Source organism: Bactrocera tryoni, chromosome 5 (assembly GCF_016617805.1).
Source record: "Bactrocera tryoni isolate S06 chromosome 5, CSIRO_BtryS06_freeze2, whole genome shotgun sequence".
NCBI lineage: Eukaryota > Metazoa > Arthropoda > Insecta > Diptera > Tephritidae > Bactrocera > Bactrocera tryoni.
Window position 1 is genome coordinate 18,533,665 of NC_052503.1, and position 23,894 is coordinate 18,557,558.

Here is a 23,894-nt window from a genome sequence, read left to right on the forward strand (position 1 = left end):
CTAACTCCACACACACCGTCCTCAAAAATAGCTTTCCAAATTACTGTAAAACTTCTCAATAACCGTAGAATTTATAAGGGCCACAAAATGCTAACGAAAACTTTTGCATGCGGAACGCATTATTTGTCATTCGTATACATGGTATTAAAAGCGCAAGGTCTAGGTGTTAGCTGATAATACAGCCTTGTGGGCTAAACATGCATAACATATATATTATTTAATATATACATATATATATATATATATATACATATATACTCGTATAAGGCACTAATTATAATAATTACTTATTTTTTAAATATTGATTAAAGAAGAAGCGTATATAAATCTGGCAACATATAGACACAGCATAAATGAAGTTAAATTAATGATTAAAATAGAAAGGAAAAATAAACAAAAAACATTTAAGGTATACAAAAAGGTAAATTTATGCTATTATTTATATTATATGTGTATATCATAATTATTTTAATTTCAATTTCTTACTTCACGTCATCAATGATAAATAATAAATAATAATAAACACAAAATAACGATTACAAAAGTTTTAAATAAAAAAAACATTAGTTACTATTACAGAAGCAAATCATTTGTTTTATTAATGCGAGTCATTATTCAGGGACCTTCAATATCTGTAGTAAAATATTCGAGTCTACTTTCGACAAGTTCCGCTCCTTTTCGGAATATAGTCGAAGCAAGATTCGCAGCAGGCACAAAAGAAATATATGTGTATAAATATCGCGTGGGACCCATTTGCTGAATCCGACTCGATATTTTTGTTAACGTCCAGGCGCTGCGGTGTCCGCCTATTTTAGAAAAATTCAAAACGAACAATATCAATCAGTCTTCAGAATCTTGTTTTTGAAAGAAAAATCAGAGTGATTTAAAAACGGTTGGATGCTGCAAACGTCAAATCGTCCTCGATTTATGTATATTGTTGTTGTTGTACCGGCAGAAAACATTCCAGAAGTAATTTCGAGGAATGGTTCCGAGTTGACAGTCCTTGGCCGGATAAAAATCCCGGTCCTTTCCGGTTAACTAAACCCGACTGTCGTGGGTATGGTGAATGTTAAGAACATCGGTTTTTGATGAGCCATTCTCAGTTCGAAAATGGCTACCACGGTAGATTGGCAGATTTACGATACGGGACAGTAGGCATCTCAGAAGATCGCATGGGTCATATCAAGTATTAACTAATGGCCCTGAGAATGTTGTAGGCGTAATGGTTGCCGCGTTTGCTCACTCCTGTCAACCAACGCAACCTTGAGACACTTCACAGTATTTTTTGACGCTGTTTAAGCGTAATCTGAGTTAGTTTCTAGACTTCACTTGAGATCAACAATTGAAACATTGAACTTCTCCCAGAGAACCTGTTTCAAACGGCTTCGGAAAAAGTCGAAATAAGAAAATTTATCGGTCAAATTGTACTACGAACTGCTTTACCATCCACTGTATTCTCAAGATTTGCCTACGGGCGAATATTCTTACTTCCAGGTATGGAATGAGAAGGTTATCGCAGCCTATTTCTCAGACGGATTAAAGAAGTTGGATAGTCGCTAGGTTAAGTGTAGCGACCTAAAAGGACGCTATGTTGAGAAATATTTTGCAATTTTTTTGTAAGCTATGTATGTACTTATCGGTCCAACCTCGTATAAGCAGAAAAGGGTACTTATTAAAGTAAATAAGTATTAAATAGAGGATAACGAATTAAATAATATATAATTTTGATATTCATTCATATCATATTACTTATGTTTAACAGTTAAAACTGCAAAAATTAGTTAAAAACTATTTTTTATCGAAAATGGTTGTGAAGATATGTTGTCATGTGTGAGGATGATATATATTTCTTAAAATTTCAAAAAAATCTGAGTTAAACAATAAAATTAATAATTAAATAAATCAATAATGAAATATCGCAGAAGTTTGGTGCTTAAATCTTTTGTTTTAGACAAAATGAAATTTAAGATATAAAGCATACATTTGAAGCAATCCGGGTTTTAAAAAAATATTTGTAATAAAAAATTGTATTCTGTTTGCAAATAAGAAATGGATTTGAGACACATACTCCTATTTCCAAAAAATTCAATACATATATGTACATACATAAAAATATTTTTTGTCAACTTTATTTAAAATATTCTTATTGCATGCATAGTAAAGCTTAACGCGTAAATTTACATAAATTATTAAGTCTGTGGCAATTATAAAAAATGCGTTCTTATACGGCGTCCATTTTTAGAGGCATTTCTATTTGAAGTCTTTTCAGTTTTGTCAATATTAAAATTTCTAATGTATTAAATTAATTGAGCAAATGCATTGATAAAGCTAAAATGTGTTTATGAATAAGTTACATATATAGTAAAAACGGATTATATCGTAAATAAACATGAATTGATGTTTATGCATGTTTTGGAACTTTCATAAAATCTACAAATTAAAATTCGCTCTATGCATAAGAATGTCTTTACTCCAAAGCCATTGCGAATAGATTATTACATGCGTCGTCGTACAATAAGAGCGTTCGCCAATTTTAGAATCCGGTTAAAATCAACGCTTGAGTGAGCTCTCCAATATTTACAACGGCCCCATATAACAGCTGGAAAGTTTGGACTTGTTATGCCATGGAAAATACGAGCAATATTCCGACCGCTGAAATTATTATCTGGATACATGCTAATGAGCGCGAGTACATCGTGTTCAATATCACCATCGGATACATTTGAATTCTGAAAATGTTATCGGTTTTTTTTTTAGTTGAAATTTTGTGAAATTATTTGAGTATAAGACTTACATCCGTTTCTAGTTTCATTTCTTTAGGGTAATCATTTTGGAAGTAATCGCGTATAATACCTTTAAGTTGATTAGAACGATCTGGAGCATAGTTGGCGCTCATGCACGGCACATAATTGTTGTAGGCGACCAAGGATAGACCTTGAAACACATACTGTAGCTGTATGAGTTGTGTTCTCTCTTGTTCGACTGTACGATTATAGAGTGTATCAAGAGCATCATCTATTTCTTCGGGTATAAAATCTCCAGGCGCCTTCAACCGAAAACCGATGTCGTGGAAATTGACATTAATGGGGGAACGTCGCGGATAGCCATCGACTGAAAAATGTGACTATGTATTAGAAAATTGTAAAACTTTGAAATAGATGAAATTTTATCTTATCTGGGAAAGAGTCGAAATATTACAAAAATCAACATTATTGCATAAAAATACAAATCATTATATGAGTTTAAATACATTATTACCTTCAATCCACTCCAAATTTTTCAATTGGTATTTTACGACGCCACTATTCCAACCGATCGCTGCAGCAATATCAACCACTGAAAACTCAATTATATTCGCATCATCCTTAAATTTATCTTGTTTTATTTCCAATGCGATTGCCATTGCTAAAGGTGGACATTCTTTGGCCGCATGTCTAAAATATATTATATGCATATATATGTATATTAAGTGTGCTGATAAAAAACGAGAAAAATGCTATAATTGTCCAATCTAAAGAAACGGAAACGAAGCGCTGCCTTGCAAAATATGCTATACAAAATATCGGGGAGATATCTTGCAAATTAAAGTTTTTTTTATAGAAGGGCTTGATTTAATTTAATCAGTTTGTATGGCAGCTATATCTTATAGTGGTCCGATATCTCCGATTCCGACAAATAAGAAGCTTCTTGGGAAGAAAAGGACGATATTTCAAAAACTGAGGGAGACTAGTTTTTCTACATACCGACGGACGAACCGACAGGCAGCTAAATCAACTTTGCTCGTCAAGCTGATCATTTCTAAACAAGTATATTTATATATATTTAATAGGGACCCGACGTTTCCTTTTGGAAGTTACAAACTTCATAACAAACTTAATATATATCCTATTTAGGGTATAAAAATAGGCTTATAATACTTACTTTAGGTACTTTGCACCACCATATGAAATGATCTTGGCCATAGTATAAGCATTGCTAAGCACACTGATATTCCAACGAGAATCCAGTTCCAGATAGCATAACAATGTGGATATATTTTCTTCTGGTATATCCAATGCCTCAACTGTACGCTGCACCGAGAAACCGATTTCATGGCCGGGACAAATGCGATTATTTTCAACCGCGCTTGTTGCGTTCAACATATTTCCTCGCGAAACTTGCGTTCTTTGATATTGCGCCTCTGATGTCTCCTTCTTGGCACAGGCACACGGCACAAACACATGTTGCAATAATTTTCTTATCACATGTCGATCAATCGAATTGGAGTAGATATGACGACGTAGCTCACACTTATCACCACCGCGTGCATCTAAAAAGAGATGACATTGCGCCGGTTTGCCGTCACGTCCGGCACGTCCAATCTCTTGTACGTAACTCTCGTAGTTGCGAGGCATATTGTAATGGATGACAGCACGCAAATCGGGTTTATTGATGCCCATGCCGAAAGCAATAGTGGCCACAACTATGCGCAGTTCATTGCGCATGAAAGCGTTTTGTATTGTACGACGACGTGATGCCGGCATGCCAGCATGGTACGGTTCTGCCGCCCAATTAGTGCGCTTTCGTTTGCGTTTACCGCTTTCTGGTGCATTTTTATCGTTACATTGATCCTGCATACAAGTACGGAGATACGAAGCGATACGCTCACATTCATCGCGGCGTGTGCAGTAAACGATTATGGATTGGCAGTCACTAAACCTAGAATATATACAAAATTACTAAAGTTACATATGTATATACGAATTTACATTTTTATTACTATTACTCTTTTATAGACATATCACTTTCAGAAATGGGTCAAATCTCTTTCTCTAGTTTAGATACAAAAGATTTAAAAGTCTGCGTCTTTTAGGTTAACTCTATAACGTACGTAACGTTCAATATAAAGGGTTTTTCATAAGAGGACATGTAAATAATTGTTCAGTTTGTACTGCAGCTATATGCTATAATGGTCCGATATCAGGGTTTCCGACAAATAAGCTGCTTCTTGGGGGGATTCGAACGTGTCACAAAAAATACATATACAGACGGAAATGGCTAAATCGGTTCAGCTATTCATACTGATTCTTTACAAAGTCTCAAACGTTTCCTTTTGAGCGTTACAAAATTTGTGACAAACTTAATATATCCAGTCATATATCAAAGGACGATGGGTTTACCAATTCACCACACATGACTCTGAGCGCGTGGTAATTAATTTAAGCGTATATGTAATCGTTTTATAATTAAAATATAACTTACCGATCACTTAGAAGTAATTCTAATAAAGCGGCGTCCTTATTCTCGTCTTTTGATACCGACAATAGAAGATTATCTGGCAATGGAATATCACTAATAACACCACGTTGTCCATCTGGTATTCCTAAATGGCTGATAATACTCAGACGCGTTGGTAAAGTTGCTGTTGCGGTCAAGCCTAAAACCGTTTGAATACCTAAATTCTTTTTGAGCACTTTACAAATCATCAGATAACTGGGACGAAAATTATGACTCCACTGAGAAACACAATGCGCCTCGTCAATACAAGCGAAAGCGATTGGAGGCAATTGACGCAGAATGGCACCAAAACCAGTCGAACGTTCACCAGCCACCACAGCTTCCGGTGACACCAATAGAATATCTACTTCCCCCGCCGATATCATTTCCATTACTTTGATTCTCTGTTGAGGCGTTTGATTGGTGTGTAAGCAATGGGCACGCAAAAAATGTGGGACACCTGTCACCTGATCTTCCATAAGTGATACGAGTGGCGATATAACTAATGTTATTGCACGCCTACGATGACTGTATAGGTAAGCAGGTAATTGGTAACATAATGATTTACCGCTGCCTGTACTTAACGTAACCAAAGTTGACACGCCAGATAATATACGCATAATGGCACGTTCTTGACCCTTTCGGAAATTTACATGCCCAAACATACGTAGCGCCTCTGTGACTTCGGCGGGTATGTCCTCGCGCACATTACCATCGGCATCGAGTTCATAAATGGGTTGAATTCCACCGAATTGTGTATCAGATGTTTTACCATTTTCAGAATTGGAATTCAGACCAACTTTTTTAAGAAAATCTTCCGGTATTTTATGACCCACATATTTTTTAATAGGTGACTCTTGAGATGCCGATGTGGTAACCTCATCAATATTAATGTTTTCAAATTCTTCATCGCTCTCAAAACCTATATTTTCGTTATCGTCATTTGCAGAGGAGTCACTATCATGTCCTTCTGAGACATCATCATTACTGTCTTTGCCTGCAACTGACTCATGATCGGAATTTTGATGTAGTTCAGTGTCTTCCTCATTTTTTTGATACATTGCTTTATTCGCTGCAGCTGGTAATCTTGATATATTTCTACTGTGTGCCACCATAGCATTCTGAGCAGCCATACGCTCAGCTTCTTCAAGGGTGGGAAATGGTGAGGGGTCCTCCTCAAGTTGTGCTGTTAGAGGCAATAATGAGTCGCCCTTTATCTTACACTGTGCTGCGAAATGCCCCACTTGCCCGCAAGTGAAACATGTTAGTACACCGCCATCACAACCGCCCATATCCATATCCGGACCGGCAAGTGCAGCAATTTTCTTTTTGTGGCGCCACATTTTTTTCTTATATTTAGAGAAATTAACATTTCGTTTTCCGCGTGCATATATCTTCTTTTGCAGATTTATCGATACATAATTCTCATTAAGTTTACCAGCGGCGATTTTTTCTTCAAGTTTCTTTCGTGCTGCCGCACGCTTCTCATCGATGATTGGCAAAGGTGTAGGTTTTTGACTAGTCGCTGCTGCCTCCGCTTTGGCGAATGCCACATGTGTGCTATTTATATACCGCTGTGCAACATCGTCGGCTTTCTCCAGCTCACTGCTTGGTACCCGGGGAGTACTTGTAAGGTCGCCACTCTCGAGCAGCATTGTATAACGCAACATAGCTGCTTCTGGCGGCTTTTCATCTGGTTCTTCGTTTACCTCTTCAACGTTCGTAGCAGTAACATCGTTCTTATCTATGTCAGATCCTTTTTTGGTATTATTACTTCTAGTCCTACTTGTTCTTTGAGAATTTATTGTTTTTGTTTTCTTAGCATTTTCTTTAGTTTTTTGTTTCGCTTCCTTGGTTGTCTTCTTAACAAGCTTAACAGTTTTGCGCGCTCCTTTCTTAGCTATCGGAGGTGAATAGTCAGCATCATCATTGTCATCTGCTGAGAAATCATAAAGTTTTATCTCCTCTTGAGGAGCATCCAAAGTAGCAGAATCTTCCTTAGTAACTGTTGCTTTCATATCATTTGTCTCGTTATTTTTCACTGGTAAATCACTACTTTCAATCGTTTGATTTTTTTCAATTGTTTTTAACACCCTGCGCCTTTTGGCGACATGTACATAAGCCTGCTCCGCTTCCTCACCACCGCTATCAGAAACAACTGAATCGGAGTCACCATTAATATCGTTAATAACAACCGCACTTGCCTCTAAGAGTGTGTTGTGTGCTGTTTCTGGTTTATTTTCCACATTTGTTTTTAACGTTTCTTCATGTTTTATATTAATATTATTAGTCAAGGGTACCACAGTTTTGACATTGATATTGCTCAGTCCAAAACGCTTTTCTACTATTGGAGTTCGCGGCAGTGATTTAGCTGATTGCGCTTTAATCTCTACACCTCCTTCTAGTCCTTCATCGATGGTGTTACGGTTAAGCCAGCCGGCATCTATATTTAGTTGTGTAGCGGTGTCCTTGCCTGAAAATTAACAATGAAATAACTTTTAATTCCACAAAATTAAATACATATATAGGAAATAACAGATCAAGCTTTTTTATAGATGTTGCAGTAACGACTCCAAATATTAAAAGCTTCCGGTAAGGTATACCCGTCTGTTGTCGAAAAAGCTGAATTCTCACCTGCTAATAATGGATTAACAGTAACCGCTGCCATTGCTTGTTGCTCCTTAGCTTTTTGTACTAGTATTGTCTCTAAATCGGGTAAAACTTCCGATTGCTGCGATGTATTACTCAAAGATTCTTGACGCGATATTGGTGTACCTATACCGGAATTAACACGAGAAAGTGACTTCCTTGGATTGCGTTTACTGAATGATGATGCCTTTAAAAGTTTTGCACATAAACTTGATGTGAAAGGCTTTTTCAAGGCACCTGGTTCGCTGGGACTTTTGTCAACTTCTTCCTCAGTCTTTGAGTTTTGTATACTTAGTTCGGGTCCCCATGCTTTTTCATTTAATTCACAAAATTCTACCGCATCAAATTCTCTAATTACTTTCTCTTCGAAATCTGAATATGTCAAAACTTTTCTTTTCGTTTCATTGGTCGTTTTTAATTCATCCAGCATATTTGAAGATGTTGCACTACCGACTAGCGCGGCAATGCTACTGGACATTTGTGAACTTTCATTTGGGGCTAATTCGCTTTGACTCTGCGATATTTCAAGAACACTAAATCCGTCGTCATCAAAAACACCATTCAATGTGTCCTCCAGCAATGAGGTTTTTAATTTGTAGTACATTTTGTAAGCATCTCGTATTTCTTGTGGCGCCTCACGGATATCATACTAAATAGAAAATAGAAAAGTTATGTATGCAAAAAATATGTCCACTTTTTGTTTCGTGTTTACTAAGTACCTTAGAGGGAACTCGAGAAAATTTGCGCTTGAAATCGCGCTCCCATGTTTTCACACGTATTTTGTATTTTTGATACTTATGTTTAGGAGTGGAATCACTCATGATAGCAATCTATCTATGCTAGAAATATATGCTAGCTTCTAAAATAGTTCTTGTAATGGCAAAAAATTAGCAAATTTTACTTTTTTGTTATGTGTCAAATGTCAATTTTCGCGCCATAGAACCTCACCCTAAAGCAGTACTTAGACGATACAACCATTCAGGCCAACTAATTCCCCGATATTACATAATATATGGGAATTTTTCGAATTATATATTAAAGACATAATGAAAATACATATCGAAACTTTATAATTTATTTCGAGAAAAAGGAAAAAATCAAAATGTTATGTTTTTCATTGATAACAAAGGGAGGAATCGCTTTTACTTGCTACTTGAATAACCACAGTTAAGTATATAGTATGACTTCTTAAATTTAATAAAATAATTTATAATTTCACATCTGAGAAATTGTAGTTGACCGTACAAAACGAAAGAAAAAATTTAAAAGAAAGTTTAATTAGAAGCCCTGCAGGGTATTTAAGACTACAAATATATCGATTTAATATATATCGATTTTAAAGTAATAGCTATTTGATAATCGTTCTTCGGCTCTCTTAGCTTTGGAGATATGCGAATAGAACAATCAACTTGTAGACAACACATGCACTGGCATCATCAAATAGTACCTGCCATCTTTAACTTAATAATTTCAATGAAATCGATTAAATAATATGCGACTTTCAGAAACAGCAACCTATAGACAACCTATCATAAATAGCTTTCTTCTTATAATAACAACAACATTAACTAAGTCTTGGAGAGTAGCGAATCGAATAAGCAACTGTAATAAAACGCGCATACCGCTAAAATTGTGTATACAAAAGTGGTACTCTTTAAGGTTGCAAATTTGTAGCATTTACTGCAAACTTCGCAAAATGGCAATTTGCGTTGTAATGTAAGAACATTTAAATATTATATTGTATTATTTCAATATTTCAAAATGAATTTATTAAATATTTATAGAAAAAACAATCACAGAAAATGAATAACACCTGACTTATCCCATTATTGCCACGAAGCGCTCATTTAACCCAAGTTCTCATTTTGACACTATTACATACATACATAGATGCCACTCTAAATGAGTACCTTTATTGTTTAGAATCTAAACTTTAGATTCACCAAGCCATTGAGAGTAGCATAGTGAATAAATAATTAATAAAGTTAATATTGACTTGATCAAGCCGGCTTTTTTTTATTAATATATATTTGTATGTAAAATATGGAATTCGTGCAATGAAAAAACACTTGAGAGATAAACTTTCTCGATATTCAATATATTTGAGGTTAACTTTAGAAAGTTGATATATTCTTCAATTTAGTTTTATTTTTTTGAATTATTTTTCTTCTTAAAAACAACACGAACACACGTCACTTAAACTTCATTCGTTATATAAAGAAATACTTATAACCGACACATTTTAGGGGTAACTAAAAATGATGCATAAATGGCAGATGGTGGGTATGAAGTCTTTAAATAATATATTTGTAGGAAATGCCTCACACAACAAAAAATTACCGGCGTAATAAATATTTTGATTAAAACTTCCAAAAAAAAATTATTGACTTGTATAGTATTTTTACCATATTTGTATGCTTATAATAACGTGTTTTATTTGTTTAATCCATTTGTTATTAATTAATCTAAAGAAAAAATCTGAAATTGCTTTATTGCTTTTATTCGTAGTCCTTAAACAATCCGAAACCAAAGATCACGGAATTGTGCTGTCTGAAATTTTATATTTCAAAAAATTTAACGTTACCAATAGTAATAGAGACTTGCAAAAAATCTTTAATGAATTACATACTCGTGTAGCCAAAATACTAATTTTGTTCTGCTACGGCGCTAAAAATTAAGTAAACTTAGTTTAAAGCATACTCGTCTACGTACATATATACATAAAATTGGAAATATGTACATATATAGACATTTGTATGTTTTTATTGCAATTACTTAACTTTGTTGTGCTATTTTGTATTCAACTAAAGCTGCTCATGTGCAACTTCCAATTTTCAACACACATGCTGTTTTTAAAGGGAATCCATCATAGAACCACCAAAGTTCTAATTATACTTTTATGTAGTCTAACAATATCATTAATTGTCATCATTATCATTTTATGCAATGTATTATGGAAACAAACTTCTTCGATTATATGTTTAATTTTTTGTCGTGATGGTTGGACTGGCTTTTGTATTCATTAACTATTTGCGGTATGTGCTGAATTTTCCTTTATTTTCTTATGTTGTTTTTAGTGTGTGTAGCCTTTTCTAGCTAATGTCAACTACATTAAAATGAGCGCTACATCTTCTGGTGTCATAGCTGGACAACGCCAATTGTATAGATAATATTGCAAATTGCCATCGCCAGTACCGAACTTCAGGGGTACGAAGAAGTTTTTATTCTCCATCAAATCAAGTGCATTGAAGACGTCCAAATGAACATTTTTTGCCGATATCAACGCATCATTCATCAATTCCAACCATGGTGTTTTTGTAGACACATTATAAAAAGAATAAGCAGCACGTACAGTCTTATGTACTGGGTGATGCATCACCGATGATGGTAAACAGTAATAACTTGTCATATCAGTTATATTTCCGTGCTCATCTTCGACAACGAAACAGTCAATAATTCCATCTTTCGGAGTAAACCAATGGCGAAATTCTTCTTTTGAAAAAACTGGACTCAAAGAAAATTTTTTGAGGTACTCTTCAAGTAGCTTCTGTGTCTTGTCCATATCTTTGGGTTGAATACGACGATATCCTTTAGTTTTTGGCTGATCGGGTAGTTTGTACAATTTTATTGTTCGTTGCATTGTCATGTTACGTGCTAAATGTGAAAACTTTACCTGTAAAATAATTTAAAAAATATATATTTTCAGTGGCATTTATAAATATTTACTTTCTATGATTTTATTAAAGATCGTATAATAACCTCAGCTTAAACCACACATGTTTTTTTTTCACTTTTAAAACTGAACAATTTCACACCGATTTTTACTTACCTCAACAAGTTTTTTGGGATTTAATGAGCGATGCCAATACCGGCATGTAGAGACTGGTTTAGGCAGTACAACTCCCGCGGTGTAAGCAGCTTGGAAAATTCCAGTCAAGTTTACACGGCGAGTAATCTCACGTATAAGCACCGGCGCAACACGTTTACTACGCAATTTCTTATGAACGCATAGAAAATTTATCTCAACAGTTTTAAGCACTTTGTCATAACAACGCAGCTTGCTTGGAATGGCAGATATGAAACCAACCAAACGTCCCGACTTTACCACACGTACACCAACATGCCAATCTCGTCTCCAACCGGGTGGTTGCAATGACCATTTCAGAAATTCTGGTTGATAATCAAAACGGAACATAGCGTCATCATCCTCCACATAATTTTCATTCAGCAGGGTATATAATTCAGTTAAATCGGTGGTACTGTTCAAATCAAGAGTATCCCATTTAAAGCCTTCTGGCAAAGTATACGGATCCGGACGAATTTCCGAGATATCTTTATCAGGTTCAATACATTCATTTGTGGTAATATCTTCATTTAGTTTGGGTACTGGTTGTGTAGACCAAAAGGCGAATTGTTTCGACTGTCGGCCGGCAGCTGCAACTTCGGATAGTACCTTTAGCAAGCCTTGATTTCTGAGTAAACCTGAAATTATAGTTTGAATTATTTAATAAATTCACATACATATACAAATATAGTTGCAAGGTAGCATTTTCCACAACGAATACACATTTGTACAAATATTCTTACATTATATACCTCACCTTTTAACAAAGCTTTTGCACGTTTAACAAATAATCTATTTATCAGGTAAATATTCTTACCTGCCGAAGTGGATTTTGCATCAGTGTGTTGCTTTTCGGCATCATTGGACCCAGATTCCTTATTATTGGCAGTGGGGGACGATTTACTGCCGGCTACTGCGGCCGCAATCAATGCTTCAGTGGCAGCGGCTACTGCCTGCGTGCTTTCCAAAGTATTACTCTCATTATTATTCTGTATATTTTGTGGTTCCTTGTCGTTATTCGGCATTCTTAAAACTTTTGTTTTCACACTAAATGTAATTTAAGTAAATCCTGACAATGTTATACTATTCCTTGATTCCACCTTTTCCGTGTGTAACCTAACGACAAGAATGACTCACATCAAAAATCATTTGTCAAAACTCGACTTTTCTTCTACCTCCGAGCCAATATTCATTCACAGTTGCGAATTGCAGCAATAAGGTTAACTTGTTTTAATTTTGTTAAAATTCATTATTACACATGCTCTTAATTTAAAAATATATGCTAGATTCCAAATGTTAATGTTACATAACTTCTATTAATTTTTTCACATTTATCTAATTATTTTATTTTATTTCAAGAAATACTGAATTTATAAAAGAAATGAATTGCAAACTGTGAATAAACTTCTTTAGAAATGTATATTCACAGTCAACTCTTTCATATTTATAAGTGTAAACAAAGTTCTATGGCATTACCATGGCAAGAGGACTGTTATCATTTATTTACTAAAATGTCAAAATCAGCTGTGAAAAGTATCAAACGATTTTTTGTAGATAACAAAGTTCTTAAAAATTGTAATATCATTTAGTAGTAAACATTTGTTGTTTTATATTGTCTTTTATCTATTTGAAATACTTTTCGTATTGAAAGGACATTAATGTCAACCATTACGTGTAATGGTAAATAATTTTTGATGCACTTGTAAGGTAGCAAATAACAAACAGCAAATGAGTAAGTATATATGCATACATACTTATGCCTATGAAAATAAGAAACAACATAATAACAACAATTCATATGCATTTAGCCAGCCACCGAAAATACACGTTTACTTTTCTATTGAAAACTCGCTGATGTTAAACAAGTAATAAACAAAATATTTCGTGGACTTCGCTTTGATAAAAATAGGATAAAATTCTTAATAATAAATTGCTAGCAGAAATACAAGCTTGAACGCCTGAATATGCCTAACGTGCCTATTGTAAAAAAAAGAATTAAATTCATCGTTATTTCCTCTTGCTCCCTGATATTACTAATAATTCTATATCGTTCATTTTTGAAACATAAAACTAATGCTAGTCAGTCAATTCAAAATTTTGATAAAGACGATTGGACAGCGAACTCCCAAATTGGTGAAGATCTCGTAAAGGATTTCACCAATGTTCCTCAACACATTACAAATCAGCAGCTTCTAAATCAATTGGAACATGCAAAAGTTCAAATTGCAATATTAGAAGATCGAGTTCGTGCTTTAGAAGCAAGTACGCCAAGAAAATATCCACAGGTTAAATACTTAAATTACAAAAATCGAAAACGGATTCTAATTACCGGAGGAGCCGGTTTCGTTGGGTCTCATCTAGTAGATACTCTCATGGTTCAAGGTCATGAAGTCATCGTTGCAGATAACTTTTTCACAGGTCGTAAAAGGAATGTAGAACACTGGCTTGGACATGAGAATTTCGAATTAATTCACCATGATATTGTGAACCCACTTTTTATTGAAGTGGATGAAATTTATCATCTAGCATCTCCAGCCTCACCTCCACATTATATGTATAATCCCGTAAAGACAATCAAAACGAATACCATGGGTACCATCAATATGCTAGGACTAGCTAAGCGTGTAATGGCAAAAGTACTTATAGCTAGTACATCAGAAGTATACGGTAAGCTAAAATTGTTTTATTATAAATTGAGATTCTGTTTATACAGTTTAAAACAAGAATGTTAAAAAATATGCACACTATTATAGGAGATCCAACTGTACACCCACAACCTGAAACATATTGGGGTCATGTAAATCCTATTGGACCTCGAGCCTGTTATGATGAAGGCAAACGCGTTTCAGAAACACTCAGCTACGCTTATGCGAAACAGGTGAAAATTACGCAAATTTGCTTTACACAAGTTTTAAATAATATAATTATCGCCTAACAGGAAAATGTGAAAGTACGCGTCGCACGCATATTTAATACCTACGGGCCTCGAATGCATATGAACGATGGACGTGTTGTATCCAATTTCATACTTCAAGCACTGCGTAACGAAACTATAACTGTTTATGGTAATGGCAAGCAAACTCGTTCCTTTCAGTATGTTTCTGATCTTGTCGACGGATTAATTTCTTTAATGGCTTCCAACTACAGCCAGCCAGTCAATTTGGGCAACCCTGTAGAGCACACAATCGAAGAATTCGCATGGATAATAAAAAAATTAGTGGGTGGAAAAAGCGAAGTAAAACAAACAGATGCAGTTGAAGATGATCCACAGAGGCGTAAGCCAGATATAACGCGAGCAAAAAAAATTCTCAATTGGGAACCAAAAGTTCCACTACAAATGGGAATATCGCGCACGATTAGCTATTTCCGACGTGAACTTGAAAGATCTGATCGTTTTCAAAAAGACTCTAAAAAATATTTTGATTCTCCAGATTTAGAACGGAGCCAACATAGCAGGCAGAATTTTGTACCAGACAAAACTTAATATTGTTCTATTTAAAAAGGATATAAGTAAGTTCGAAATTTAAGTGTTGGTTTAGACCGCTTAGAAATAGGAAATATTGTGAAATAATTATTTAAGAAACAGGGTCTGAAAAAATAGAGCGTTTATAATTTAAATAAATAACGTTGTAATTTAAGTTATTTTTTGTGTAAATAGAAGTTAGACTTCATTCGTGTTTAGTCACTTAATTGTTTATAACACATCCTTTGAGATTCTCATGCCATAAGCTAAGCTAAGAGAAGGCAGTTATTTTTCGCTAGTCCAATGCAAAAGATAAATACGGTTTGGTTTGTTTCAGTTTGTTTGTATATTAATTTTTTACCTTAGACCTTAGAAAACTTAATAAATTTTATAAAGCAATAATACATGAACATTTAAAAAATTTACTGGACAGATTCTTTGGATATTATTCTGCCTTTGCAAATAAACAAAAGATTGGTAATTTTGACCACACCAAAATGAAATAGTGCTGGTATCTAGTAATCAAGTGTTTCTGACGTGATGTATACACAAAATTTCATTGGTCATGCGGAACGGATTGAAATATATGAAATTATCCTATTGTAGGAAAAATATATGTTTTTACTCCTATTTAGAAATCACAAATTTATCAATAACCGTAACGTAGTTACTTACACGTAGTAAGAATCAAAAGAAAGCAGCTCAATCACTATGTATTTTATTTTCAGAAATATGCAAACAGTTGGTCGTTAATATGTCAAGTATAAGTATGTATATATTTTCTAAAATTACTGTGATACACATTAAATATTATCTAACACTTTATTACTACCACTTAAAAGCTACTTGGCCCTTAGTGACTAGCTAATTTATATATTATTTACAAAAATTCATCTACGAAGTATTTGTTATTCATATAAGTATGCATATTAAATTCACTCACATACAAATGTATAATTGTTGTACAATACAAATATATGTATTTTGCTTTTTATTATACTTTTTTCTATATGACTGTTATAAAGGAGGTATTTCGTAAGGTATACCAATACCGGTATTTTTATTTATTGTGCAATATATTATATTATATCCTTATACCATTTGCCGTATCGAAACGCGAATAAAACTTTGCATTTCATCTTTAGATACATAATTTTACAATTCTTTTTCCAAGGCTTTCAGTTGAGTATCATTTAAAAACATTTTCATTAACGAACTTATGAAAAGTACATATAGTATATATCATCACAAGATATTATGCATATGTTGTTAATACAGCTAAAAATCAAAATTTTCCAATTTCCCGAAAATCAAGCTATCGTAATATATACGATATTTTAGAAAAAAGCAAGTTTTTTTTAGGAATAACCTACTATATGACACGTTACAATTCCAAAACTTTACTTTCTCTAAATGTTGTTGTACATTGGTTTTATTACACTCTAGCACAGTTGCTTTAGCCCTGTGATGCCAATTGTAGTACCCACTTTCTTCCTAGTGAACTGAATTATATTTCGCATGATCCGATTTTTTGCAGTATTTTGTTTTTCTATTTGTTGCTAGAAATAAATTCGATACTATAACCCTTGAAAGCCCCCCACAGAAACCCCTACACCGCCACTGACGGAGAACAACTGAACAGTTAACTTTCTACACCTAAATTGAGTTTCCATATCCATAATTTTTGATAAACGTGTTGTTTCTGGGAAAATATTTATATACAAGAACACTCATAACTTGCATCTTGTACAAAGACATTCTCACCTGGACACTGGTTCCAGCATTTCTACAAACAATTTTTTTACTGTTATTTTACCCTCATGACAAATATCTCTCCAAAATCGACGTAAAATCCCATCCGCTTGTCGTAATGCTGGCAACAGGAGAAGCAGCTGTTGCTGGTGTGACACTGCAGACCCATAACGTAATAAGCATACGACATCATTTAATGAATTAAGTATTGTTTCGCGAAATGCTCGTAATGAACTTTGGTCATCCAGCAAAATATCACAATTAGACAGAATCAATGCTTTAAGCAGATAATATTCTTCGCGTCGTGGTGATAAACGTTCCAAACGTTGAGCAATTTGTACGCAATGATAATAGAATTCAGCATATCCACATTCCTTAGCTAACAATTCGTCCATCCATACGTCTGCTGCAAAGCACAGACGTCCATTAAATGGCAGCGAACGAAAACTTAACTGTAATGTTAAAATTTCCGCCCACGAAACTTGCAGCAATTTCATTTGGTCATTCAGCGGCAGCTCAGTGAAGCCCGGTAATTGTTTGGCCCAGCCAATCACGCTTACCAGTTCCTTATCATATATATCACTGAGAACAGCAAGAATTTCTTCGGCATCACAATTGTTATTTTGAAAAATGCATACTGGTTGTGCACTGGAAGACAATATTTCGCTGTTGTTGCTATTGCTACCGCCACTGCTACAATTATTTTGTTCCAACTTAACAGAAGTATTCTGAGTGGCTTTGCCGGTGCCCGTGTTACTACTACTTTCGGTAGTGGTATGCGGTTGTTGCTGCTGTTGCACCGTTAATGTGTCTGGCTCATACGCGTTTAGTATCTCAAGAATTTTGATATCTTCCAGAGAGGTACTGTTGGATTGATAAAGTAGTTGCATGGTTTGGTATGAATTCGAAATAGGATTCCGTCGGTATTTTTGGCGACCTCCACGCACACGATCCAAACGTACGCCCTCCTAAAATATATTAATGACATATAGATGATTTAATTAATTTATTTCAATTAATATCAAGTCTTTATCTAGTTTGGTACTAGTTTTAAACCTAAAATTTTCAATCGAAAAGTTAAGAAAACCCAATAAATAAATTCCATTGAAAGGGAGACAATTAAAAGTTTCACATTGAGCTCGTAGCTTCTTTTTTAATTTTTTCTAGCCTCTGAAATATGGTATGTATACTCAAATATCTCGCGTTCTATGTAATTATCGTGCCTTCAAAAAAGTCTTATTCCAACATAAATAAAAATTATCTAACTCCATAGTAAAATAAAGTTAAAACAAGAAAAAATAAAGTTAACTTCGCTTGCACCGAAACTAGAATAAAAATGTGGTTTGTGGCAAACCTAATATACCCTGATCAGGATATAAAATATCCTTGAGGGAATAACTCACGTATTTGAACTTACCTTTAGCATACCCATCAGCAAACATTTCTGGAATCGGCAGGCCTGACAGGCTTTTCGTCGGCGCTTATTAATCTCGCATTCATTATTAGCAGGGCACGTGTACTCAATATTGCCTTGTATGGTGCGCTTAAAAAATGCTTTACAGGCCTCACAACTTGCCACACCGTAATGAAATCCAGATGCAACATCACCGCACACCAAACAAAGACGACGTAATTCGTCGCGTATTGAGCCACCACTAGCTGATCCAGCACTATTGTTGCTATTAGTATTGTTACCACCACAATCATTTGATTTTAAGGCAATTGGTGTACTTGCTTCACATCCCGTCAGGGTGACACTGTGCAAATCAGCAGATAGTGCTGTTGTTGAACTACACAATTGACGTTCTGGAGACACTGAAGGTGAAGATTTGTTGCCGCTGGTTGATGTATTGCCACCTGTGCCCCCACCACTGATCGCACTGGCGCTACTAGTACTGCTTGTACTACCGCTGGTGCCATTTGAATAGGAATTCGAGCGATTAACGCCCACTGTGGTAGAAGTGCTCGGACTGCAACATGAGGTGCTGATATCCAACTCCTGTTTTATGTGTAATACACCGCCCTCCGACATTATAGGAACTTTTGTTCCTGTTGATGAATTTCAATTATTCTTTTATATCTTAGATCGACGGTCCTTTGAATATCTATTGAATAAATTGAAGGTAAAATTTTAACAATTAATAAAATATATTTTAAATAAACATTCAAGAAAGCTACAATATACTTGAATACAATGTTCACCTCATTGAGGGCTTTAAAGCTGCAAAAAGCTATTCTAGAAACCTTCCAATGACATTCAGACTGGTTTACCTAAAAACGATAATTTACTCCACTTTAGAAATGGCTATTTTATACATACGAGCAAATGAATAAAAAATGTATGTAGGTATGTATGTATGTATACGTGTTAAGTTTTATATCAGAAAAGTGGATAGTAAGTACAAAGATGTTTAAACTCTCGGCAATATTCAAGACTTGCGTTTGGAAAAAAGTCTCAATAAAGAAGTGCATTGCATACCCAGCGTACAACAGTAAAACTATCTCATTGAAGAGAGACAGGCGTTGTTGAAAATTACAAAAAGTGAGAAATATCAATTAGAGCTGTAATCACATTGCGCTTATACTGATAACGCACCACTACTAACGCATACAAAGTACAGAACATCATATGGAAATGTAAAAAAAATTGTAGTATGCACTGCTTACATACATATATGTACATACATATATCATTTAAGATCAAGAAGCGCCCAAGTGGAAAAAGTGCAATCAATATTCAAGTTCAAAAGTCAAAGCAAAAAAATTAACAACAATTATTACTACATTAATCAAGTTTAAATACTTTTTACTAATTTTTAAACTCATTAGACGTTCAGAAGCGGTTTTGTATATTTTTAATAGAAGATGTAGATAATTAAGTCATATTTCATCATTTGGTTCAGCTACTAGTAGTAAATAACGCTTAAAGGTAGGTACATTACATCCCAACAACAGATAAAAAATTTTAATGAAACAAGAGATAGAACTTTGCTTTTTGATTAAACAACAATTAAATAAACTTTATCTTCTTTTTGTACGGTTTTTTTTGCACGTTTACTGTCCCAGTTACCGTGTAAAAAGTGTATTTCATACAACATGAGAGTGTCAAAGAAAAAATTTCGAAATTTAAGAGAGATTAAGTTATATAGTTTTATCGTAAATTATGTAAGGCACTTAAGAGCCCGCTTAGGTAGAAAATCTATGTACATACATATGTAAGAATGTAATGTAATAATGAACCGTTGTTACTGCGTTTTAAATGCATTAAAGGTTAAAGTAATAAGTAAATATGTAAATGAAAGGTATGTATGTATGTACACTTAGTTTTCCTATATTTTAACATAACTGTAAAATAAAACTATCACTGAAATCTCCTATTATACCTGTTAAATAATTTATTTTAAAAGAAGATTAAATATATTATGAAATAAAATATTTTATATACATATTTGCGAATAAATATAAACATACATATATGTATATAATAGTACATATTTCCAAAATATCAATGAAAAAGTTAATGAATTAAAAAAAAAATTGATAATAAATGCTACTTGATAAATTTTTGCATTAATGACAAAGCCGAACTCTTCTACGCACAAGATCTGTGACTTTTATTCAATATTTATAATAATTCTCAAATTATTTTAATATAAAAGGCTGTTAATAACCGAGTGAGTGGATGACTGTTCTACTTTAGCTACATACATATACCCATGCACACAAACACATAAAAATATTTTTTGTTGATACCTGGTATGCTTTAAATGATAGCAGTAAATTTAATAAGGATAGCACAAATGCAGTCCACACACAGTATGTATGTTTGTTGAGAGTAAATATTGAAATAAGCAAACAACAGAATTATGTATATAGGTGCCATCGTTTTAGTATAACTATTTAAATATGATAGCTTTAACTAAAAGAACATTATCACTCAGAATGCGCGTGTTAGATTTTGACGACAAGCTTCAAGTACTGATTAACGAAACATAGCGAATTTGTATTCAAAATGACGTAGCTAAAAGTAAATGACATATTAATTCATATTTTTATAGTTTTTATGAATTACTATGAGTTACGTTTATGTGCATACGTGTGTATGTATATGTATATGTACATACATATGTGTTTATAGCATTTGAGGTTTAAATGGTAATTCAAATGTACTATCAGAATAGGCACTTTCAAATATATTTCTTTTTAAATATTAAAAAACTAATTCGATTAAAAAAAAAACTAAAATTGTACAAATATAAAAATTAAAAATACAATTTTTAATTGTAAGCTTCCTATGCACATATGGTCAACACAGATGGCTCAATCTACAAATTCTTAAATTTAAAATTTATTATGCACATATGGTCAACACAGATGGCTCAATCTACAAATTCTTAAATTTAAAATTTATTAAGACTTCAAAAATTTAATTAATCCTGCTACACCAAAAGAACAAAAGTAATGGGTCTTCATTTTTCAAGATGACATGATTTGCGAAAGTTGACATTTTTTTTTATATATAATATATTAAAATTCCAACCAGATGGTGGTTTCCAGTAAGAAATTCGTTTATCTCGACAGTAATCGTGGGATCTTTCGTTCAAAGTTAATATCAAGGTAACAGAATGAGAAAAATTCACACAAGTGTATAAATATATATGTAATATATATATGTAATATTTTTTTAATATACTTACGCGATATTTCCGATTTTTCTGATGCACAATAGTTTACTAATGGCTGTGCCGAATATGAAATACTCAAACCAATGTCCTGCTTCATAGAAGCGTTTCGTGATATTAGTCAAATATAACTAAATTTGGAAAGAGTGATTATATCGAAACGCTCAGTATGATCCTTCCAAAGATTAAAGCTCCTTAAATTCCAGCTACATCGATTTTTCAGGAATTTATTTTTGTATAAGTTGCCTGAACACTAACTCGCACAAAATACATCCAATTAGGTGTTATTCACAACTGCGGTTTATTTTATTAACTAGCCTTTACACCTCATTTATGTTAATTCCTCATTATGAGAATTAAATGTAAAATATGCTCAAGAAAACAATTTCAGAAGATAAAAATATTGAGCAAATTAAACGAATACACATGTAGACAGAACTTTTATAAATGTCACAGTAAAAGAAACTTGAAAAAATATTTAGGTATCAATAGATATCTCAAAATTTCATCCAACTTTCTTAACATAACATAAAAACATCTTTTCCGAAATTTTTCGTTAATTTGTATCTCAAAGCTTTGCTACTTGATTCAATGATATTATATTAATTTTTATACTTTTTAAGAATTTCTAACTAATCAAGAGACCCGTTTCATTAAAAATATTTGTTAGAAAATTTAATTTGACCGTAATTGCATGCTGTGGCAACACTCCCATTGTAGCTATATGATTTCGCATTAGTTTTTATTCATATTTGCGGGATTACTGACTTTAAACAAGGTGATCATTTCAATTAATAAGTTTGACTATAAGTATTTAATAGTTTTCGCGTTAGATACTAAGCTATGGCAGATGGGAACTCAGCAGAAAATGGGGCATTGTCAGATATCACGAAATCTGACACCTCTATTGACACAATCTCAAAGACCCCATCTATTGGACCGCCTGTGGAAACAGAAATTATTGAAGAGCCACTTCCTTCCATAGAAGATGTTGTACTAATTGATCCAGAATGTTTAGAATTAGATCTGAACCATCATCGTATTGAAAAGCTAGAGAATTTTGAACCTCTGAAATGCATTGAACGTCTTTATCTACGCTGGAATCTTATAAAGAAAATTGAAAACCTCGACACATTGACAACGCTCCTGGAACTAGAACTTTACGATAACCAAATCACTAAAATTGAGAATCTAGATACATTAGTAGATCTAGAACAGTTAGACTTGAGCTTCAACCGTTTAACTAAAATAGAAAATGTAGATAAATTAGTTAATTTGGAAAAGATTTTCTTATGTGCTAACAAGATACAAGTTATTGAAAACTTAGGCATGTTAACTAATTTGACTATGCTGGAATTGGGTGATAACAAAATTCGTAAAATACAAAATATTGAAATGCTGGTAAATCTACGCCAACTGTACCTTGGCAAGAATAAGATAACTAAAATTGAAAATTTGGACACATTGGTCAATCTGGAATGTTTAAGTTTACAAGCTAATCGTATTGTTAAAATCGAGAATTTGGATAAGTTAGTTAATTTGACTGAACTTTATTTATCGGAAAATGGTATAGAAATTATTGAAAATTTAAATTCAAATACGAATTTGGAAACTTTAGACTTGGCCAAAAATAGGTTGAAATCGATAGACAACGTTGCCGATTTAAAAGAACTAGAGGAATTATGGCTAAATGATAACAGTGTTTCCGACTGGAAAAATATTGAAAATCTAAAAGAAAATACAAAGCTTAAAACTATTTACTTGGAACACAATCCCGTAGCCACAGATAAGATGTATCGCTTCAAGTTGCGTTCCATTTTGCCATGGCTTGAAAAAATTGATGCCACTCTATGTCGGTAAAAATGCATATCTCAAGTAATTTTCATGTACTAATAAAATATCATTCAATATGAAGAAAATTGGAAACTTAAAAAAAATTAATTCTGAACCTAGTTTTAATTTTTCGAAAACCTGGCAGCAAAAATTCAATTTCCAGATTCTTCTAATATTTCTAAAATATTTTCATTACTTTACTGGTGATCCGCGTAAGTGCATTTTAAGCGTCTATCATTTTCAATGGAAATTAGTCATATCTGACCCTTACATTCAAATGTATGCATAGACCGCTGGATGTGTTTCTAATTTGGTGACTAACTCATAGATAAGTATTTGTAAAGCTAATAAACAACATTTGAATAAAGATTTCACAACATATACAAAACATAATTGCATGTTCTTCATAAGATCG

At 33.5% G+C, this 23,894-nt stretch overlaps 5 protein-coding genes across 9 annotated transcripts; 2 read left to right on the forward strand and 3 right to left on the reverse strand.

Moving 5' to 3' along the window:
* Positions 1-2,113: 2,113 nt before the first annotated feature.
* LOC120777431 (ATP-dependent DNA helicase Q4) lies at positions 2,114-8,787 on the reverse strand. The gene is made up of 7 exons (XM_040108738.1): positions 8,625-8,787; positions 7,891-8,554; positions 5,242-7,729; positions 3,922-4,698; positions 3,259-3,434; positions 2,795-3,111; positions 2,114-2,729 (listed from the first exon to the last, which is right to left on the reverse strand). The coding sequence occupies exons 1-7, from the start codon at positions 8,724-8,726 to the stop codon at positions 2,496-2,498; spliced, it is 4,758 nt and encodes a 1,585-aa protein (XP_039964672.1). The 5' UTR covers positions 8,727-8,787; the 3' UTR covers positions 2,114-2,495.
* A 1,516-nt stretch (positions 8,788-10,303) lies between these two features.
* On the reverse strand, positions 10,304-12,886 carry LOC120777760 (glycylpeptide N-tetradecanoyltransferase). Its single transcript, XM_040109263.1, has 3 exons — positions 12,567-12,886; positions 11,735-12,387; positions 10,304-11,578 (listed from the first exon to the last, which is right to left on the reverse strand). The coding sequence occupies exons 1-3, from the start codon at positions 12,772-12,774 to the stop codon at positions 11,012-11,014; spliced, it is 1,428 nt and encodes a 475-aa protein (XP_039965197.1). The 5' UTR covers positions 12,775-12,886; the 3' UTR covers positions 10,304-11,011.
* Positions 12,887-13,274: 388 nt separating this feature from the next.
* LOC120776651 (UDP-glucuronic acid decarboxylase 1) lies at positions 13,275-15,734 on the forward strand. 2 transcript variants are annotated; one of them, XM_040107493.1, is made up of 4 exons: positions 13,275-13,481; positions 13,558-14,416; positions 14,503-14,627; positions 14,688-15,734. In XM_040107493.1, exons 2-4 carry the CDS (start codon positions 13,714-13,716, stop codon positions 15,231-15,233), a joined length of 1,374 nt encoding a protein of 457 aa, XP_039963427.1. In that variant the 5' UTR covers positions 13,275-13,481; positions 13,558-13,713; the 3' UTR covers positions 15,234-15,734. The 2 variants fall into 2 exon arrangements, with proteins under 2 accessions (XP_039963427.1, XP_039963428.1); XM_040107494.1 differs by having other exon boundaries at positions 13,562-14,416.
* Positions 15,735-15,914: 180 nt separating this feature from the next.
* LOC120776650 (steroid hormone receptor ERR1) lies at positions 15,915-22,065 on the reverse strand. 4 transcript variants are annotated; one of them, XM_040107489.1, is made up of 4 exons: positions 21,662-22,065; positions 19,167-19,235; positions 18,382-19,069; positions 16,973-17,932 (listed from the first exon to the last, which is right to left on the reverse strand). In XM_040107489.1, exons 3-4 carry the CDS (start codon positions 18,994-18,996, stop codon positions 16,973-16,975), a joined length of 1,575 nt encoding a protein of 524 aa, XP_039963423.1. In that variant the 5' UTR covers positions 18,997-19,069; positions 19,167-19,235; positions 21,662-22,065. The 4 variants fall into 4 exon arrangements, with proteins under 4 accessions (XP_039963426.1, XP_039963423.1, XP_039963424.1 ...); XM_040107490.1 differs by having other exon boundaries at positions 19,150-19,235; XM_040107488.1 differs by lacking the exon at positions 19,167-19,235.
* A 278-nt stretch (positions 22,066-22,343) lies between these two features.
* LOC120778448 (protein phosphatase 1 regulatory subunit 7) lies at positions 22,344-23,872 on the forward strand. Its single transcript, XM_040110241.1, has 2 exons — positions 22,344-22,424; positions 22,480-23,872. The coding sequence occupies exon 2, from the start codon at positions 22,490-22,492 to the stop codon at positions 23,504-23,506; it is 1,017 nt and encodes a 338-aa protein (XP_039966175.1). The 5' UTR covers positions 22,344-22,424; positions 22,480-22,489; the 3' UTR covers positions 23,507-23,872.
* Positions 23,873-23,894: the final 22 nt, after the last annotated feature.

Excerpts from the sequence above, each read along its gene's own strand:
- LOC120776650 (XM_040107492.1), bottom strand. The coding sequence starts at position 18,996 with ATGTCGGAGGGCGGTGTATTACACATAAAACAGGAGTTGGATATCAGC. Across the intron at positions 17,933-18,381 it reads TGCTGATGGGTATGCTAAAG|GAGGGCGTACGTTTGGATCG; the intron begins GTAAGTTCAAAT and ends AATATATTTTAG.
- LOC120776651 (XM_040107493.1), top strand. The coding sequence starts at position 13,714 with ATGCCTAACGTGCCTATTGTAAAAAAAAGAATTAAATTCATCGTTATT. Across the intron at positions 14,417-14,502 it reads TAGTACATCAGAAGTATACG|GAGATCCAACTGTACACCCA; the intron begins GTAAGCTAAAAT and ends ACACTATTATAG. Across the intron at positions 14,628-14,687 it reads GCTACGCTTATGCGAAACAG|GAAAATGTGAAAGTACGCGT; the intron begins GTGAAAATTACG and ends ATCGCCTAACAG.
- LOC120777431 (XM_040108738.1), bottom strand. The coding sequence starts at position 8,726 with ATGAGTGATTCCACTCCTAAACATAAGTATCAAAAATACAAAATACGT. Across the intron at positions 8,555-8,624 it reads TTTCTCGAGTTCCCTCTAAG|TATGATATCCGTGAGGCGCC; the intron begins GTACTTAGTAAA and ends TTTTCTATTTAG. Across the intron at positions 3,435-3,921 it reads GGTGGTGCAAAGTACCTAAA|ACATGCGGCCAAAGAATGTC; the intron begins GTAAGTATTATA and ends AATATATTTTAG.
- LOC120778448 (XM_040110241.1), top strand. The coding sequence starts at position 22,490 with ATGGCAGATGGGAACTCAGCAGAAAATGGGGCATTGTCAGATATCACG.
- LOC120777760 (XM_040109263.1), bottom strand. The coding sequence starts at position 12,774 with ATGCCGAATAACGACAAGGAACCACAAAATATACAGAATAATAATGAG. Across the intron at positions 12,388-12,566 it reads TGCAAAATCCACTTCGGCAG|GTTTACTCAGAAATCAAGGC; the intron begins GTAAGAATATTT and ends CTATAATTTCAG. Across the intron at positions 11,579-11,734 it reads ATCCCAAAAAACTTGTTGAG|GTAAAGTTTTCACATTTAGC; the intron begins GTAAGTAAAAAT and ends ATTATTTTACAG.